Source organism: Pimephales promelas, chromosome 11 (assembly GCF_988280905.1).
Source record: "Pimephales promelas chromosome 11, fPimPro1.hap1.1, whole genome shotgun sequence".
Classification (NCBI taxonomy): domain Eukaryota; kingdom Metazoa; phylum Chordata; class Actinopteri; order Cypriniformes; family Leuciscidae; genus Pimephales; species Pimephales promelas.
The window spans coordinates 1,756,246-1,778,233 of NC_142779.1; the positions used below are offsets into that span (position 1 = coordinate 1,756,246).

The 21,988-nt window shown below is 35.4% G+C and overlaps 1 protein-coding gene across 2 annotated transcripts; it reads right to left on the minus strand.

Annotated features, from left to right (window-relative positions):
• Positions 1-2,368: 2,368 nt before the first annotated feature.
• Positions 2,369-21,682, minus strand: ggps1 (geranylgeranyl diphosphate synthase 1). 2 transcript variants are annotated; one of them, XM_089116728.1, is made up of 5 exons: positions 21,368-21,682; positions 17,679-17,773; positions 13,983-14,053; positions 2,489-3,275; positions 2,369-2,456 (listed from the first exon to the last, which is right to left on the minus strand). In XM_089116728.1, the coding sequence occupies exons 2-5, from the start codon at positions 17,749-17,751 to the stop codon at positions 2,389-2,391; spliced, it is 999 nt and encodes a 332-aa protein (XP_088972854.1). In that variant the 5' UTR covers positions 17,752-17,773; positions 21,368-21,682; the 3' UTR covers positions 2,369-2,388. The 2 variants fall into 2 exon arrangements, with proteins under 2 accessions (XP_088972854.1, XP_039505159.1); XM_039649225.2 differs by having other exon boundaries at positions 2,454-3,275.
• Positions 21,683-21,988: the final 306 nt, after the last annotated feature.

A 21,988-nucleotide genomic window follows, 5' to 3' on the forward strand; every position in this document is an offset into this window, starting at 1 on the left:
TGGAAACGCATCTATTGATTTCTCAAACTTCTCCAGGCTTTTCATCTGATTTCACTGGAATTATTTACTTGAAGACCCTCAGCGATTTTAAATTAGGTTACTGTTTTACTCATTTAAAACACATTCGTGTGTCCATGATTCTCTTAAGTTGGTTAACGGACACATGCTGCCGTTAAATGTTGTTTGTAAATGTTTTGCTGTTATTTTTAACAAAATAACAAAAAACAATTCAACGAACTGATAAGCCCCAATGAGAAACAGCAGTGTTTTGTTATTAAATGAATCCACTTGTTCGAACGAATTGTCTAATGAAATATTCGCCTAGAGTTTAGTTTCATTTTTTTCCATTACACATTTTTATATTCAAAATTGTAATAGATTACACATTAATCTCTTAAGATTGTAATTGTGTAAATACTAGGGGGCAAATATCACACCTTAATGGGGAAATAATAAAATCACTCTTTTAGATGTTTACATTTTTATGATCAATTCTGGCTTAAAGAAGAAACCAAGTATGGAGCACAAATGCTGCAGGATGACACACACACACACACACATTCATTCTGCTCAGCACTTGAACAAACCTCTAACATTAAATACACCATTAATTATTTTTCAGCACATTCCCATTTGAAGTTATAGTTTTCATTACGGTTTCTCTCGGGTTTTTATGTAATTTCACACAAACGTATGAAACCTGCTGTAATGGCACAGCAAAGTTGGAGCACAAAATTAGAAATGGCATAATAAACATAATGAGGTTAATAAATAGAAGTTATTTTCTTTATGAAATCACTACTCACTGCCCTGCTCTATTCTACTGTAATTCTAGCTGTGTCTATTGCGCCACCAGGTGTTGAGAATCGGTTCTGCCATTCATAAGAGGAAAGAAATTATCAAAATTAGCATCGTATCAGGAACTGCAACGTTTTACCCAATAAATATCTGACTTAGTAACAATTATTCTTCAAATCACACAGTAGTAAATCTATTCATGCATGCAATGTACATTCGTTTCCTCTGAGAAAAACAGCAGCTCAATACACACTTGAGGAAGACTGTAGTCAGTGTATGAAAGTGTTTATTCACAGAAGTGTTCCCTGAAAACATTGACCTCCGCTATACAAGATCAAATGTGCACATTTGTTTAAAGGTAAAAAACAGTGACCTATCATACAGTACATCAAACACTGAGAGATCATCCCAGTTCAGCACCATCATCAACATCAGTCAAAAACCAAAAGCTGCTAAAATGTAGAAAGACACAAACTTCATTCCAGGAGTGTTAAAGCTGAACGCAAGGCCGAGGTTCAACATCAGCAAAACTACAGGGAACAACAAGTCTTACTCGGTTCACTCGGGAAAGGCAATCGGCTCTTATTTAATAATGTTTTAATGGTAAATAAAATTCACAAAAATTGCCCAGGTCACATTTCACCCCAAAATCACAAGCAAAAATAATAATACAATTTATTTTTTTCAGTGTGACTGACAACCGTTACAAACACTTAAACAGTCACTCGTTTCACCTCAAAATAAAAGCCAAGCAAACTAAATTAATTATGTTAATTATGAAAATATAATTTCAATATTATTTTTTACTTTATTACTATTAGTATATTTAAATCTCTGTTGTCTGTTTCTAATAGAATTTGTTTGAATCAGTAAATAATATTCAATTGTAATGGAGTAAAAATTTGATAATGATATACATCTATCTATATATCTATATCTATACATGTCTATCTATATATATTATCTACATATATATCTATCTTTCTATATATCTATACATGTATATCTATATCTGTATCTATATCTATATATATATATATATATAATATGTATATATATATATATATATATATATAATATGTGTGTATATATATATATATATATATATATCATTCTCAAATTTTTACTCCATTACAATTGAATATTATTTACTGATTCAAACAAATTCTATTAGAAACAGACAACAGAGATTTAAATATACTAATAGTAATAAAGTAAAAAGATAATATTGAAATTATATTTTCATAATTAACACTGCCAAAAAAAAAAAAAACAGATTAAATGGTAAAGATCTATATAAACTTGGCTTAATTTAGTTTGCTTGGCTTTTATTTTGAGGTGAAACGAGTGACCGTTTAAGCGTTTGTAACTGAAACGAGCAGCATCTCCTCCAGTAAAGCCTCCGAGGTCTTTTACACTTCATACTCCAGTTACAACTTGGAAAAAAAAACGGGACAGAACGAGAGACTTCGGACTGAAGGCAATTTGCTGTGGAGAAAAAAAAAAGTTTGATAAGTCGGTCAACGCTAATCACGTTTTTGCTCGGCCTCCAGGCTCTATTGATTGGTGAGCAGAAGCTCCGCCCCCATTTTATTTTGATTGGCCTGTAGAGGCTCCGCCCCATGTTCTTAAATGACCAGCAGAAGCTCCGCCCTCAGGCTCTATTGTCCAGCAGAAGCCCCGCCCTCAGGCTCTTCCGATTGGCCAGCAGAAGCCCCGCCCTCAGGCTCTTTATACATGCGACTCAGATGCTCCATCAAGGCCTCCAGTTCGGGATTCCCTCCGAGCTCCTTGATGAGCCGATACGCCTCCGCCTCCAGATCCCTCAGCGTGTGCCGCGTGTACGCGAACGACCCCACCTTCTCCAGGTAGTCGACGCAGTAGCGTTTAATGTCCAGGTTCTCGGTGCGCTGCCGCAGGATGTTCTGCACCTGCGTGCTCTCGGGACGGGACCAGATGGCGTGAATGGTGGGGAAGGAGAACTTTCCTTCCGTCAGGTCTTCACAGAAGCTCTTGTTGGCGGTGTACTCTCGCGAATTCAGGTTGGCGTAGTCGTCCCGTATCTGAAAGTAAAGGCCTAAAGTGTCTAAAAGCGGCTTCAGGTCACGTTTCCAGTCGGAGAAGAGCTGCATGAGGCCCACGGCGAGGCCGAAGAGCCCGCCGGTCTTCTGGAGCACCATGGCCCGGTACTCGCTCTCGCTGGGACAGGTGTAGGTGTCCCGCCAGTGGATGTCCAGGCCCTGTCCGCGGTGAAGCTCCAGAAGCTGGCGGGTGAAGACGCGCACCGCCTCGGGGTGCTCCAGCATCAGCACCTTCTCCAGGCCGAGGAAGTAGACGTAGTTGGCGGAGTTGATGACCGACGGGACGCCGTAGATGCTGTGGGCCACCGGATAACCGCGCCGCAGCTTCGAGCTGTCCTCGATGTCGTCGATCAGCAGACTGGCGTTGTGCAGCATCTCCGTCACCTCGATAATGACCTGGGCAGACCAAAGAGGAGATCCATATGAACACCAGACCAATCAGATTCAGTCATTCGGAGACATTGATTAGCAGATTACAGCTGGAGGATACTGTGTGTGTGTGTGTGTGTGTCTGAAAATTTGGGAGCCCAAAATAGATCAATATGAAAAAAAAACAAACAAAAAAAAACAGATCAACAATATTCAGTCTACATGTGTTTTACACGTATAAAATAATTAAATAGCTCAAATCATATTGGAAACGAGTCAGACACGTGCATTTAGCTGATTAGAGCTGGACGATAATATATACGGTACACACAGAACCAGTCAAAAGTTTGAAAATATTACTATTTTGAATGTTTTTGAAAAGCATTAATGCAAGGCTGCATTTATTTGATTTTAAAAAAACTCAAATAACATAAAAATAAATCACATAAAAATAAAAATCACATAAAAATCACATAAAAAAAATCACATAAAAATAGTAATATTGTGAATTATTACTACAATACAAAATAACTGTTTTCTATGTGAATATATAGTAAAGTGTAATTTATTCCTGTGATCATTTTCAGCATCATTACTCCAGTCTTCAGTGTCACATGATCCTTCACAAATCACAATATGAGGATCTGATGAAACATGTTGAAAACACTTGTGCTGCTTCATATTTTTGTGGAAACTATACTCTTTTCAGGATTCATTGATGTATAAAGTAAAAAAAAACGCATTTATTTAAAATAGAAATATTTACGGTCACTGTTCATCAATTTAACACATCCTTGCTGAAATGATTAACTTCTTTAAAAAAAAAATGTAATTACTAATCTCACATTTTGCTGTTCTTGTTGAAAATAACTAATAATCACACACAAAAAAACATGAGCATCAGATCCTCATATTAAAGTGATTTGTGAAGGATCATGTGACACTGAAGACTGGAGTAATGATGCTGAAGATTACAGGAATACATTACACTTTACTATTTATTCACATAGAAAACAGCTGATTTACATTATAATATTTCACAATATTACTGTATTTTTGATCAAATAAATGCAGCCTTGACGATCAGAAGAGACTTCTTTCAAAAACATTATAATAATGTTTCCAAACTTTTGACCGGTATGTTATATTTTATATAATCACAGATCTCAACTACCAGATTTTATTTATTTATTTATTTATTTATTTAAGAAACAATTTAATCAAATAGCAAATCAAATAGCATATCACTACACAATATTAATAAATATAGGACTGTTTTAAAATTTAAAACCATTTTACATGCAACGGTAATCATACTATGAAAGCTCACTGATCTTTTTTTTATTTATATAAAAAGGAAAAAGAAAACTGTATTTTACATAAACATTCAATCTTGTTATATAAAAGTTATATTATCATTGCATAACTAAATAAAGTTGAGTATATATTAGATTCAACTCTATCCGCATACTATTACTTGCAATACACTCACTTGAAGCAATCTACACTTAACAATCCCAACTGATAGTTTTTTTTATTATTATTATTGCACAGCTTTTTATATAAAGTTAAATCTCATCATACATACAGTATACTTGCATAAATGGCCAATTTTAACTGCTCAATTGATTGCATCATTGCTAAATATGAACTTGCCACCCAGCTCTGCTAAATGTGACATTAAAAAACATTATTATAAATAATGGTTTTCTGTAAAGCTACATTGAAATTGTGTACTATGAAAAGCACTACATAGAAATTTGATTTGGACAACAATGATTGACAGGCCTACTCACCTGTCAATCAACAACTGCTTCTAAAGTAAACACATCTGATATACACACATAAACAAGCCTGCATATAATACTTCGATATGACTGATATCAACACATCTGTGGCTCAGGTCTCAGGTCAGTTTGATGTGTGTGCAATCACAGGACTTAATACTCGACACAAACACCAGTCCATCTCAGATGTTCAGCAGAGATGTGTACTGACCACATGAGGTGTAATGCAGGTGACGGCCTGCAGAGAGCAGCAGCGGCTCACACACACACACACACACACACACACACACACACACTCCACAGGAGTGTTTACAATCAGGGTGTGTCTTAAATGCAGACTTTACATCAGTGTATATTCAGTGAAGGTCATCATGCACACACTCACAAAACAGAAATACAGTGCTGATCATTAAATGCCGGATTATTGTAGTTTTTTTAGGTGTTTGTCTGCAACAAAGTTTCTGTGGTTTTAGACAAACACCCATAGGCCAACTGAGAGTATAAAAATAAAATAATTATAAAATAAATAATTCTTGGAAACGAGATCCAAAATTATATTAAAAGCAATCTAAATTTAAATGTAGTATTTTTTAAAATAAATATTAAAATGTTATTAAAGGGTTAGTTCACCCAAAAATGAAAATTCTGTCAGTATTTACTCATCCTCATGTTGTTCCAACCCCGTAAGACCTTTGTTCATCTTCGCAACACAAATTAAGATATTTAAGATATTAAGATCGCTCCTGCATACAGTCCATAGGCTTCTTGAGGGACTGGCTCTTGCTTTCCCCGAAAAGTCATTAAAGACATCGTTAAAATAGTCCAAGTGACTACAGTGGCTCAATCTTAAGTTTATCAAACGACGAAAACACTGTTGTGCGCAAAAAAACAACAAAAATAACGACTTTATTTCAACTATTCACGTCCTTCTCCATGAACCTGTAAGTCAGTTAACGTAGTGTGATTGCGTAAAGCTACGTCACACGTAGGCTCACTATTGGCCGACGATGGTCATGTGTGTGTGATGCGTGTGACGTACAATAACAGAAGCTTACGCTATTAAACTAGTAACCTGACTCGCGCAGAGGGAGAAATAAACGAATTGTTGAAATAAAGTCGTTATTTTTGTTGTTTTTTTGCGCACAAAAGTGTTCTCGTCGTTTGATAAACTTAAGATTGAGCCAATGTAGTCACTTGGACTATTTTAACGATGTCTTTAATGACTTTTCGAGGACAGCAAGAGCCAGTCCCTCAAGAAGCCTATGGACTAGTATGCAGGAGCGATCTTAATATCTTAAATATCTTAATTTGTGTTGCGAAGATGAACGAAGGTCTTACGGGGTTGGAACAACATGAGGGTGAGTAAATACTGACAGAATTTTCATTTTTGGGTGAACTAACCCTTTAATAAATACTGATAAATACAGGCCAATTTAAAATATGAAATTATAACTAATTAAATCTTAATGACCGCCCACTGCTTTTTCTTTTTATTAATATAATGAAAAAGTCATAACTTCACTCCAAAGAAATATTGTATTTTACACGCATTACATCTAAACCAAGCTTTCCTTTCGGGAAGATAACAGGCGAGTATATTTTTAATAGAATAATAAATAAATATATACTATAATAGATAAATAAATAGCAGTATCAACAATTGAAGTGGATCAAAACCTTTCATCAAAGTTATACATGGATTTTGAACAATGTCCGTTCTCGTCTTATAGGACAACTTGGATGAACTTTTTTGAACCACTTCAAATGTTGACTACTGCAAATATAATATAACATTTTTTTTTACAATTTATTATTGTCACTTGTGAGAATTAATTTAAAATCATTATATTGAGTGATACTGATATCGGTGCATCCCTAGTAAAAAATAAATACATAAATATATAAACATTTCAGTGTAGACCAATTTAATAGTCATTTTTAATGCATCACTAATTAAATCTCAATATGGTAGCTTACTGCTAAAAAAACTCATTTATATATAATGTAAAATACATTGTTTATGTAAAAAGCAGCAGCACAACACACACTCACTCAAATTCTATCTACATTAATATTTTTGTACAATATAGTACAAGAGAGAATATATAATATCTCACTTAATTATATAAATTCTATAAATGATAGACACTTATAATCGAATACCATTAATCCAGAAAGAACAGGTGAAGAGCTTGACGAGTGAATCTGTGTTCAGCACTGAAACACACACACACACACACACACACACACAAGCACTGAAAGGGAACATATGGTGAGCAGAGGGGAGTCTGGGTAACGGATTCACTTGTTAAAGTGATCATCGATGACACCGGAGCTCGAGGCGGGTCGAGCAGTGTGTCTGTGTGTGTGTGTGTGTGTGTGCGTGCTGCGTCAGCGCTCTGAACACGACCTCAGATGACCTGTTACTCAGACAGGACAACAAACACGCTTTTACTGACTAACCACACACACACACACACACACAGTAAATCACAGCTGCGTGAGCCAAAACAAATCCACCATGCGGCCTACACTCTTAGAAGTAATGGTTCTATTTAGAACCAGAAATAGTTCCATCCCCCGCTTCATATGGAACTCCAAAATGGTTCTATATAGAACCTTTTTTTTGGGGTAAAAGGTTCTATTGGCCAAGTACGGAACCCCAGGGTTCTATATAGAACCCAGAGGAACCCTTTTTTTAAGAGTGTATAGAACCTTTTAGGGGTTCCAAATACGTAGCGCTGAGAACCTTTTAAGGTTCTATATAAAACCTTTTCTTCTAAGAGTGTGCGGATACTCACAACATTTAAGCCTACATTTAAGATTTATGTATTTGAATTTGATATAAAATTACCATTCATTTCAATTACAGATTAATCTAACTAATAATTACATAGGCCAGTCATACAGATTTCTGCAACAGTACTTGAATGTATTTTAAAAACACAATAACCAGGTTTATATATTTGTCAGATTTGTTTCAATACATTAATTGATTAGTGCTTGATTCACAGCTAGCCATTTATTAACCATTTTCATACGCAATTGTTGAACAGATTCTAAGAAATAAATTCATTTTGAAAATGATTATTCGAATAAACTCAAATAGATAAACTATTTTGAGTGCAGAAATCATACCCGTTTAATTTATTTATGACCGATAAATATGCATCAGAGAAACACACACACACGTGTATGTAATCCAAATGGATGGAAAATTTATATATGCAGATATCTCACATACACGTGTGTGTGTGTGTGTGTGTGTGTGTGTAATCCAAATGGATGGAAATTATATACAATCCAAATACATGAATCCTAAACGTTCAACCTTTTCTTTTAAATGTCCGGTACATGCTGTGAAACAGGCCTTTGATTTTCTAAAAGTCTGCATCAGAAAAGTCCACCAGTCCACTGTAGAAACCTTCTTTTAACACGGACTTGAACTTTTCTTTAAGAACTAGAAAACTACAAAAACGGAACATGGAAACACAACAGAAGCTGGTGCGCCGGAGCCTCCACCAGGGGGCGTCACACACGCTAAACGCAGGGAAATGAAAATCAACAGTAGAAAGATTTCCGAGACGGAGAGTTGACCTTATCGTGTGTGTGTGTGTGTGTGTGTGTGTGTGTGTGTGTGTGTGTGTGTGTGTGTGTGTGTAAGCTCTCGCACGGAAGTTGAGCGCGCGCTTACAGTAAACTATAACCGTCAGTAATGACAGCGTCTGAACGAGAGCATGCTGGGAAGAGTCAGACATTTATCCTAAAAAGATGCTTCTTATAGTGAGATACTTCTGCAGAGCCTACACACACACAGACACACACACACCTCGAATTCACTGCATATCAGTGTGACATCTGTAAAAACAAGCATATTCTGATCTGCTAAACTATCTTACTGTCTGAATTCCTTCCAAGATTAGGATTACTACTGAATTTTTCTGCATACAAGAAGCATTACATCATCCTTCGATGACATCATCCATGTTACTTGCTTGCAAATGCCTGCAAAAATATAAATAAAAATCTTAATTCAGCCTCTGGTAGTTTTCTAGTTAATCGGACAACAGTGATTTAAACATGCTCGGTGTGAACGCAGCAAAAAGGTCATCATTCCAAATGCATATTTTCTTCCTGACAATGATTTGAGGAAAAAAGTGTATATATATTATTTTTTACATTTTATAAAGAAATGGTTAGCCTGTGCTTGTTTTTAGGTTGTACAAATTCACTTTCAATAAAAAAAAAGAGTTCTAAATAACTTATTTTTATTCTTAATGATTTATTATATAAAATTAAATTACTGAAATATAATAATAATTTTGTAATATTCCTGCACTGTAAAATATGTATTGTTAATTTGTAACTTTTTCCAGTTCAACGGTAAAATACAGTATTTATGTCTTAATTTCTTCATTTTGAAACTAAATTTTACATTACCCATTTTTCCATCACCAAATAAAAAGAACAAAACATGTTCGCTTGAGGTGTTTTTTGATTTGTGCCAAAGAGTTAATGCAAATAATAGGAGATGGAAGTCTTTAAGACCTTTTTAAGACCATTTATATAAAAAAATCAACATGACATCATGACTTTTGCGTAAACATATACGCCACTTTAGAGTCAGGTGGCGTGTTATCTCCACGCATTTTGTGCTATCCGCGTATGCGTATATGTCTACGCCATTAACGTCCGCGTCATTCCGCGTGTCTGAACACGCAGTCAAATCTCCAGTCATAAATGCCATTAACCCCAGTGACCGTTAGGTTTAGGGACGGAGTTGAGGTAAGTCATATATTTATATAACGTTAAGTCAACGGCATTCATAAACACGCTGAAAGGCGATTATGCGTCTTGATAGCACGCCAAAAATGGAAATACGAATTGGCGCGTCATACACGCGCTACTTCATGAGATCAGTCTGAAAAAAATTAATACCCATTTCACATCTCTACCAGCAAAGAAAACCAAATCCTTGAACTTGTGTTCATTTATTTTTCAAATGTGGAATTGGTAAAAGATGATAAAACAAGCAGGTGTGAACAATAAAAACATTTCAAGAAAGTTTTTTTTTTTTAACATTAGTTAGCTACTTATTCCATGCTGGGATCATTCAAAACTAGGTTTTATTTAGTTTTCGTCTGTGAAAAAATATTGTTGAAGAAAAACTTTCGTCAACGAAATTAACACCGACATACAGCACACTTTTTAAGACCCAGACATAAAAAAATTCAAGTTTAAGTATTATTTCCAAATTAATAAGGCTTTTTAAGACCCCGCGGGATTCATTAAACCCACGCGACAAATCGTCTGTTTCACGCTGGCGGGTTTTATTTCTGTTGGTTGGTTGCTAGGTTACCATTTCCACCATCATCCGCTCGAACAAAATTCACACCCTGTACGGCAGGAGAAAAAACCTTACCTGATATAAACAAACAACCCTTATAATGATTCAACTAGAGCCGCTACATAACACACATCCAAAGAGAAGTTGTTTTCCATTCACAAGATCAAATAAACATGGAAGCGGAGACGACAGGCTCCGTAAAACAGCGTTACTGACACGAACGTCTGACTTTCCCCTGCCAGCAGAGCTTTAATGAAATATTCAGGATAAAAGGAGAGCTGTTGAATGTGATCTGACGGACTTAGCAGATAACATAACGCATTGAGGGAGATCAGCTGATTCACAATGACAAGATTAGCATAGCTTAGTCACCGGATGAGTTACAAGTTCAGTCTGATCGCTCGCAGACTAAAGCCTTCAGTACGTTTGCTAGTTTAATGCTAACTAACAGCGCTCACTATAATATATCCGTCGTGTCACATACAACTTAAAGTCAGCATGAAACCGAAGTCTTTTGTGACGTAAATCTGAGTGGAATGGTTGTTGGAACGAGAACAAATTTGGGGGCGGGGCTTGGATGGTTGTGGTTTGCTATTGGTGGATCGCATGTGATTGACAGGTGGCCCCGCCTTCATCATCAGAGAAGAGATTCTGCAAGAGCAAGTTATTCTAATTACAGATTACGAGTAGGGATGAACGATATATATCGGTTATATTTCTTATTGTCATCGGCCTGATACGAAAATTTGGCCGATATATTAAAGCTGATTAATATTGGATTATTTCCTCCAGCTGAGACACTTCAGATGCGCACTGTTCAACATGATGGGTTTGAACTGCTTGAAATGAGATTAAAAAAGGAAAATACGTTACATCAGCTAGATAAAATTATAAGGAGAACATTATAATTGTGTGTTTTGGACATGGATTTAAATGGTGAGACTTTTGTTTTTGTAATCAGGTTCTCAAATTATATAAAAATTCGGATTTAGATTTATCGGGCAATATATCGGTTATCGGCTTTTAAATGTAAAGAATTATTGGTTATCGGTATCGGCCAAGATTTTTATTTTTTTTAAAAAGGTGTCTCGCATTAAAAACAAGTAGAGCCAGACCGAAGATATATATATATATATATATATATATATATATATATATATATATATATATATTGTATATATATATATATATATATTGTATATACACACACTCTCAGAAAAAAAGGTACAAAAGCTGTCACTGGGGCTGTACCTTTTCAAAAGGTACACTTTTGTACCCAAAGGCTGCATATTGGTACCTTAGTGGTACATATTAGCACCTAAAATGTACATATTAACACCTAAAATAGACATATTACCACCTAAAATGTACTTAGCACCTAAAATGGACATACTACCACCTAAAAAGGACATATTAGCTCATGAAATTGACATATTAGCACCTAAAATGTACATATCAGCTCCTGAAATGTACATATTAACACTTAAAATGTACTTATTAGCTCATGAAATAGACAAAAGATTACCTTTTGTTATATGGAAAACATTATTTAGGTTATTTTTGCCTAATTTTCTTTATTGTGGAAAATACTAAATGAGGTCTGAGTGTCATGATTGTGAGTAAATGACAAAATCAATCACTGATCACAAAAAAAAATCTTCTGTAATCTGCTGTAACACTATCATCCGTCATGAAAGCACAAACTCAATTTGAAGGGCAGAATGTGGAGAATGGCCCATGATGTGATGTTAAGAGCTCAAATCTATATGCATTGATCATTTCAGTCTCTGCCATGCCAGTGCAGAAGAAAACAGACAATCACCGGCTCACATATAAATATCATAACCAAGTCCATTTACATATAAATGTATTAAAGGTGCAGCAGCAGTACAGAAACAGGCAAAGGTCAGAGAGCGCGTGGAGAAGGATCATGTAAAGCTTCATTACTGCTACAAGAACACTTAATTAACATAACAGTCACATTTTTAGACTAGTTGGTGATTCAAGACGAAAGCCAGTGTACTGCGATAACAATGTTCTCTTGATGATCTAACACAGACGGCAGGTTGTTAAAAGGTCTTTCAGAAAGCAGCGCAGAGCATCCAATAGCAGTTTTTCGGCCAAGTTCTTGAGCACAACAGAAGTGAAACGCATCTACTGCTTCATGTCTGTTCAAACTCTAAACTAAACACAAGTTGACTGAAAAATCATCTTTTATTTCCAAAGGCACAGACATAACATGCAACATACATAAACGGATAAATATACAAAGATTATATTACATGCACAAAGATTAAAAAAAAATTCAGGGAGATACAATCTAAACAAAGTATGTCAATATGCACAGATTACGTCAGCCCTCCAAAAAAATAAACAGCTTATGCATATTAAAATACACAATCATATTACAATATTAATATTTTAAACTGTAGTACAATGAAATTCACATTAATGAACATCTAAATGAGAACCACTGGCAAAAAAGGAGCCAATGCGGGGCTTTGAATCTAATGGGAATCAATGGGAATGATGAATTAAAAAAAATAAATAAAGTGTTAAAGGTACAATATGTAAGAATTTTGTAATAAAATATCCAAAAATCACTTGCACAGTGTGATATAATTTTAAATACGTGGCAGTCCCTGAAATAAATGTCACAATATCCACGCTATCCTCGGTTTCCGCTCATACTGCCGTAGCCGTGACGTAACCATGGCGACAGACGTGGACAACTGCGTAGTGTTTAGCGGCACGCAGTTCTCGTTTCTCTCAAACATAGACCGTGGCAAGCAGACTTTAGGACAAATGAGGATCAACATCAGCGTGCCGTTTTTGAGATCCCGAGAGCTAGCGTCCGCGACTAGCTTCACGAGTCACGACTTGACGGCTTTATTACACAGGCGAACAAAAGCACATAAAACAAATCAATGTTATAACGTTAGCTCAACATGATGAAATGTTAGAATATGGTCAGTATGTTATTCTAATGTTGATCTAGCGAACTGCTATTTTCGTATAGCAAACGAACTAACACGTAGTATAACATTATAGCACTGCCATCTAGTGTGATAGTGTAACGTTAGACCAAGAGAAGCAGCGTTGCGCTACCTCACAAGTTTAATTCGTCTAATAAACAACCTGTGTGAGTAATCCAGCACTTGCGGTTAGTTCAGAAGAATTAAATGTCCTTATTCCTTTATATCCGCGAGACTCGCATGTGATATCGGTCTCTTTAGCAATCGCGACCTGCTTCATACCACTGTAACTTCAAAAAACATGAATGTTTGCACTCATACATAATAATGTTTCAGCTTGACAGCAAGTCCCATCATTCAGCTCATCACTGCGTCATCAACCTACGCCTGTGCTATTGTTGGAAACTGCGCCCTCTTGTGGCAAATCTCATTGTGCCTTTAATTTCTTGTTTTTGGGGTCAAATGTAGTTTTATTTATTTTGAGAATTGCCTCAAAAGCATGGTTTGGCGCGGCTAAATGATCAGAGTCAAGTCAATTAAAAGGACTTAATGTTTCCCACCTTCCACGATCCATTTAAACAATATTGTCAATCCAGCAACACTAAAAACACAGATAAACCCTTACCTGAAGTTTATCCTCCGGGACATTGAGCCAGTGATTAAACGCTTGAGAGAGTTTTGTTCGGACTTGTTTTCCTATCAAAACAGAGAAAAGGGGGAGAGATTACAAGAAATCAAGATCAGCTGCAATGCAAACATGTCAAATAAGGGCTGAGGTTTGTTTTATTGTTGGAAACTTAACATGAATTTATGGAAATTGAATAATTTATACAAACTGTATAATACGCATACAAAACAAGACAATGCATGCAAACTAATACAAATTTTAAAAATCACATTTATTTGTGAGTGGACCTTCAATCAATTATTTCATTGAACAACTAAAGAGATTGAATGTTTCCCAATGACTTTTGCTGCAAGATGTATTTTTCCAAGTTCCAGTTAAAGGCTAACCTGCAATTTAGCACATTTCCAGTTAATTCCCATTCATTCTATATATCTTCTGCCCACCAAGCCTTCATTTCTTTGATCCAAGAAAAAACTGTAATATTGTGACCATATTATTATTATTTTTTTAACAACTATTTTCTATTTTAATATATTTTAAGATGCAATTTAAAAGTTTTGGGTAAAAAATAAATAATAAAGTGAAATGCTTTATTGTGTGTGATTTGCATGTTTCATTTATTTTAAGACCTGTAAGCTGAAGATCTAAAATAAGTTAAAATGGTTGGTTCAACTGATTTAATTGTCTTATTTTTATATATAAATGAGCTTAAATGTTAAGTTAACAGAACTAAGATTTGTTTTGATCTCACATGGCCTGCACTGTGTTGGATTTACTTACGTAAAAGATATATGCACCATTTTTGCGTCATACTTTTTAAGTAATCCGTAATCATTTAATTAAGTAAATTTTTAACTTGGAATAATTTTACATAAAATAAACTTAAATATTTTAGTTCACGTGACATTCTTTACTTAAAAATATATGTAACATGATGCATACATTTTTAAGTAAAGAATGTTGCGTGAACTCAAATAATTAAGTCAATATAACAAAGATTTTTTTGTTAATTTTAAGTAAAATTATTCCAAGTTGGGATTACTTAAAAAGTATGATGCAAAAATGGTGCATATATATTTTAAGTAAATTCAACACATCATTTTTTAGAGTGCATGCAAAGTTTCCAATCCCTGGAATTTTGCAACCCTAATCACGACGCACGAAACAAGCAGCAACTCTTTATACCGTTATAAATCAATAGAACCATTTTTGCCTTTTAAAACACAAACTTGAAGGCCGAGGACTGACGAGCTCAGATTATTCAGCACCCAAAGGCTCAGAATGAATATCATTCATCTCCATTCATGAGCCTTTCCCCTCTGGCTTCCTTCCTGTAACTCGAGCGTTTTGCGGAGCGAGTTACTGCAGGTTGCACTGATCTAATGACTTCGCTCCTTCACTTCATGTGCCACGCTTTCCCTGTATGAAAGAACTCAGTTTGCCCTTTACTAATGAAGACCGTCAGATGAGATGATGAATCGCATTTAAATCCGTCAAGAACATGTCACGCTTTTCTTTTTGGATTATTGAGGGTTAAAAGAATCTGATATTACGAATAGGCATATTTTTTATGCATTACAGTAATAAGGAGATTTTAAAAAGTTAGAACGGTCCATATGAATCATGACAGAATATGCTAATCAATGACACATAAGCTACGTACGTATGCGTAAATTTATCAACTTCTTCTTCTTGAGTCTCTCTGACTCGGGTTTGAACAAAGGCTAAAAGTTTTTAAAAATTTTCAGGACACAAACTGTTAAAGCCCCGCCCCCTGAGCAGCAGCTCATTTGCATTTAAAGGAACAGACACAAAAACGGTGCGTTTTTGCCATCCCTAAAAAAAGTGACAATTTTAACATGATTTATAAAATATCTGTGTGGTGTTTAGAGCTAAATTTTCACTTTCCTGCCTTATATTAAAGCAGCTCTTTCCTGCTGTTTGTGATTGCACAGGAAGTGCATTTGCCAAATTTGTTGACAGAAACGCTTTGCACAAAGAGTTCTGTTCAATTTAAAAAGTAATCAATATTCCTTAAATTATTCCAGGTCAAAATAAAGTCATGCAAAATGTGCGCATATTATAAATGTGGAAATATTTCAGCAAATGTCATTCGTTTCATTTAGGACTGCTGCATAATTCTGTAATAAATTAGTGTACTAGAGATCCATCCAAGCGTCCCGCTGAAATTCCCTTCATCTCAATAAAGCACTTTTCCTACAGCCATGCCATTCTTATAACACCCTTTAAACTAGATTTTAGACCAAGTTCATGATATCAAACTATTAATTCATCCACATTAAAGCAATAATTCTCTCAAATTAAAACCGTTTCTCATGTTGTTCTAAACCCGTATGACTTTCTTTGAAACTGAAACATCCACATAGATCTTTTCCATACAACAACATTTCATAAAAAACACGGCTTTAATAAACCATAACAGTCATTCGTACTCCTTGTTATATATATATATATATATATATATATATATAAATTTGTTTTATTTTTTTTCCATACTATGAAAGTCAATGGGCTCCATGAACTGTTTGGTTACCAATAATCTTTAAAATATCTTCTTGTGTTCAGATAGATTAAAGAAACTGTTCAATCCCTTTAAATTTTTAGTTGGGGGTTTTAAGCACATTAATAGATAATTTCACGCAAATTCATCTAAAAGCACCAAATTTGGCACAGATGTAGCTCAGGTCAAACTGAAATGATTTAGCTAGGGCGCCGGAGCCAGCGACCCTCGGGGCCAAGATGGCGGCCAAATCCAATATGGCCGCTGCCCGAAAAAGGTTCCGGCTATAACTTTTGAACCACATGGGTTACAAATACAAACTTGAAATTTTTTTCAGCTTAACTGATCATGGGAAACACATAGAAATATTTATATTTATGACCCAGTATATCTGGACCCCTTGATCCTCCAATTCCAATATGGCCGCTGTCCAAAAAAGCAGTTTGGGCTGTAGAATGGGGCCTTTACATCCCATTGTTCGCGCAAATTCATATATAAGCACCAAATTTGGCACAGATGTAGCTGAGGGGATACTGAAATGATTTAGCCAGGGCGCCCAAGCCAATGGTCCCTGAGACCAAGATGGCGGCCAAATCCAATATGGCCGCCGCCTAAAAGGAATTCGACTATAGCTTTTGAGCCAGATGAGATACAAATACAAACTTGATGTCTATTTTACCTTTTCTGGCTATGGGAAATCCATATGAATACTTACATTTATGATTGGGTATATCAGGACCCCCCAAATTCCCTAAATCCAATATGGCCGCTGTCCGAAAAAGGTTCAAATTTTGAACCAAATGCGCTACAAATGAGGATGTGGTGTCTATTTTATGTTTATTGATCACAGGAGGGTCCATTGGATTTATATTTATTCTTGTGTAAGTCTGGAACCTGTATTCTTTTCAAGACTGTGGTTAAATCCTTTTTTTAATCACAACTCTTAAGGTTAACTATTAAATAACAATTCAGTCACACTCATGAACTGCTTGACTGCCATGATCACACAGTGTTGTTGATGGGAAAAGGATAAGAGAGGTTTTTCACAGTAGAAAGCCTCAGTTTTTGAATGACATGATGGTGACGAGGTTTTTTTTTTTTTTTTCTGTGATCTATTTCTTCAGTGCCGTTGAACATGCAGACAAAAATAAACTACACATGTAATGCCTTACCTGGCAGCTGTAACAAGTACTTGTACGGCTCCAGAAGAATCCTTTCAGAAGTTGCTCTTTTTTCTTCATCCATTCCTTCGTTTCAACAAACAAACCTGCAGAGAGAGAGAGAGTTAGAGTGTGTGTGTGTGTGTGTGTGTGTGTGTGTGTGTGTGTGTAAGTGTGTGTGTGTGAAACAGTCCACAATAAAATCTAAATGCCATACGCACAGCCAATTATTCTTGGCCGAGTTGTTATTAATTCAATTGGCTTTACTTCTTAACTCCTGGCATTATGCAGTGTCGGGACACTTTGGGGATTTCCCACAGTAAGCAGGGCATGATTTGCTCCTGAAGAACATGTGCAATACTACTTTAATACAACTCAATCTAATTTACCTTTGAAAGCAATGTATAATGTTTCATTGAAGTATAATAAAGGTGTATTAACTGCAGTACTGTACAAAAGTTTGGGATCAGTGATAAAAACAGTAATCTTGTGAAATCACTCTAATAGGATGATTTGCAGCTTAAGAAACATTTATGATTATTACCAATGCTGAAAACAGCCGTGCTGCTTCATATTTTTATGGAAAACGTGATTTTATTTTTCAAGATTCTTTGAATTTAAAGTTGCATTTATTTGTAACAACTTTTAACAATTTTATGCATTCTTGCTGAAGATAAGCATTAATTTATTTGTATTTCTTATTCTTACAGACCCCAAACTTTTGAATAATAGTGCACATGATACACGCATATGAAACAGGGTTCAACATTTTGACCTAAAGCGTTATTCTTAAATGTTTGTTCTGCTTATTGTATGAAAGCAATAATGCACTCAAGTGATTTTACAAAGATACAGCACTAAAAAATACTCCTAAACCATGGTTAAAATTACCTTAACACAACAAAATAATTGGCATACTGCTTTATTAATTACTCCGTTTTTAAATGAAAAACCCTACATGATGACCAGATAAAATATTGCCATTTCTAACATCAGGTTTTAAATCATCATGCATATTAAATCATTGCATGACCAAAAAAGTCAAAAACATCAGGTGCATTAGTTGGATGATCTATAAATCATTCTGATCGATATCTAAGAACTCAAACTCACTGATAATTGGATCTAGTATTGCGATTCTTCAGAACAAATCAAGGTCATTTAGAGAAATTTAGACCTAATTCTCATAGGTCATTTAGAGAAAAACGCTTAATTCGATCAGCTACATCTCAGCAACTGGAGTGACAACAGTAGATGAGAGCTCAAGCATCAACAGGAACGATTTATTATAACACATATCACGGTCATGGAAGTGCAGAACTGACTCGCAAACAATCTCATGACACGACAGAGACAAACTTCAGCCGTCACAGCCCATCACTCACACACACATCTCTTCACTAGGGGTGTAACAATACCTATCACGATTCATGCATATCACCATGATACTGAACCATATTATTGAGATATGATAAAAGGTTACCAAAAAAAAGTACTGTTGATTGAAATGCTAAAATTGGATTTACATTTGTGTGTGTAAATGAATAGGCTTGGGTTTCTGGAAACCCACAGGACAATAGAGACACCAGAATAACAATATTCATGATTCTGAAGCTGAAAATACTGAATTATTTTAGATGAATATGCTTGCACTCTTTCACTGACTAGATATATTTAAAATAATGTATGACACTTTGTACTGGTAACATCAGACATTGACATTATCAGGACACAAATATTCCCCCATTGCATTATTATAACAGTTTAATGTAGTTCTGACACTAAAAGTAAATTTTAAACTTCAATTTTTTTTTCTCATAAAGAAATTTTTATTTTGCATGATATATCAGCCAGCAAATCGGCATCGGACGATATACAGTATGTTCATTTTTAGGGGTGTAACGATACCCTCATGTCACGATTCGATGGATATCACGATACAATATTATTGCGATACTCCAAGACATATGGTAAAAAGTGAACAAAAAATGTATTGTTGATTAAAAATGCTAACTTTGATATTACACTGTGGGTTTAGATGAATAGGTTTGGACTTGGTGCTTGTAACCCAGGGACAATGGTGACACCAGAATAACAATATTCATGATTCTGAAGCTGAAAATAATTTTAGACTAATATTATTGCACACTTTCTGACTAGAAATATGTAACTGGTCAAGTTAAATAAGTCATTTGGCATTATCAGGACCCACAAATATTCCCCCATTGCATTATTATACATTATATATAGTAGTTTAATGTAGTACTGACACTAAAACCTTTGTGAGAATTTTTTCACATACAGTAACTTTTATATTGGGGGAACTATCCACGATACATATCGTTGCATTTTTGTATTGCAATATATTGTGGCACGATATATTGTTACACCCCTATTCATTTTTAATGTTATCATCATCGGCCCGATAAGAAAGTTTGGCCGATATATTAAAGCTGATGAATATTGGATTATTTCCTCCAGCTGAGACACTTCAGATGCGCACTGTTCAACATGATGGGTTTGAACTGCTTGAAATATGATTGGTGGAATCACTTCAAAAAAGAAAGTGCAACTATCAGAATATTATAATTGTGTGTTTGAAACATGGCTTTTACTGGTTAGCCTTTTGCTTTTAGATTCATCATCGCGTCTGTTATAGAAGATGTCGACAGTGCATTCATTTAAAAGAGGAACAGAGAACCGTGATCAAGGCATTTGACGATCGGAAAGATGTTTCTGCCGTCCTTCCTACGGGATTCGGTCGATACAATCGAGTGCAGAGGCATTTTCTGTCCTGGTTGGGTTGAAACACCCCATAATCAGCCCAATGGAGCAGATCAGACTCGCATGCTGACTAGAGTCTGAGTATGATGACGTCAGGCTACAATGTATCGGTTATCAGCTTTCAAATATAAAGAATTATCAGAGCATCCCTAGTTCTAAAGGGTCACTGACAGCAAGGAAGATATAATGCTAAATGCATTATATAATGAAATGCATTATATAATGAAATGTAAATAACCGTATAATAATGCATAACTAAGTTAAATATCTAGATGTTTTATACAGAGAAAATAAATGTTTCCATGACTCCCTGAACGTGACTGCTGGAAAGAGACATGAATGGACCTCTTCTCTGAAAGTTTAGACAGATCAAGGTCTAGATCAGCAGAAGTCATTCCTCAACGCTGTTTTAAACCTGCAATAATGCTGCTTTCTCAAGATCAGAATTGTCAGTGTTCAGAGGGGATTTTCATCCTACTGGTGACAACAACATAAATAGGCAGTTGAGACCGATTGTATCAAGCATGATCCAACAATGGCTCGTCATTCTCACTCCAGTACTAGAGCCTGACAGCTTTCACTGACAACACAATGTGGGTTTAACTCAAAGCCTTGCAGTGTGATGATGTGATCACTACACAATGTTATGGTGTAACAAGTATTATGTGCAAAATAAACAGTATAGCACAATAAAGGGATACAATTCATAATCATGCTTGCTATTGTGATATTATTATTGTGTAATAATACTAATAAAAATATAATAAATGAAATAACATGTATTCCTTACTATTTAATTTGCATGAATAACAATAATTTACAATAAAATTTTATTGTTATTATTATTTTTGTTGTTGTTAATGTACTAAAAATTAACGTAATGTATTAATGTAAAATCAGATCAATGCCCCACCCACCTTTTCGATCGAAAAATCTAGATCCTAGCACTTCCGCCTTCGTAATCCAGCACGTCACTCTTCCGCTTTCAATTTTTTTTCACTCACAGCCAGCCCGCTAGCATTAGCCAGTTAGCCGAAGACGGTAATTTAACTCCACTTCGATTCACAGCCCATTTAGAACGCGATCAAAACGGCACCTAATCATCTTTAATACACTATTATCCCGCTATATGTAAAAAGAATAGATATTTAAGTCATCCCAGAGTCCCTTCAGTTGATCTGTCATGTCTGAATTTGACAGGAAGCTCAGTCATCCCCGCTGCTCGCGCTTAAATACGCTATGGCGTCCGCCGAGAGCATGCGCATAAAGTGGGTGGGGCCTTTCCCCCCTGACGCCGCATTGAACTATGGTAGATGTAGTTATAGGGTAAATGCCACCCTTAAGAATAATGTGCGTTTACTTTTTAATCTGTAACATATTTAGATATAAGTTTAGCATGTGCAGATGATGATGCATCAGCCAATGTGTTATTATAGGAAATAAATGGAAAAATAGAAAAAAAAGAGTATGTCTTACCCCTTTTACAGGTTGTATAAATTATACCTTTGATATAATTTTTATTAATATTAATAAAAGTA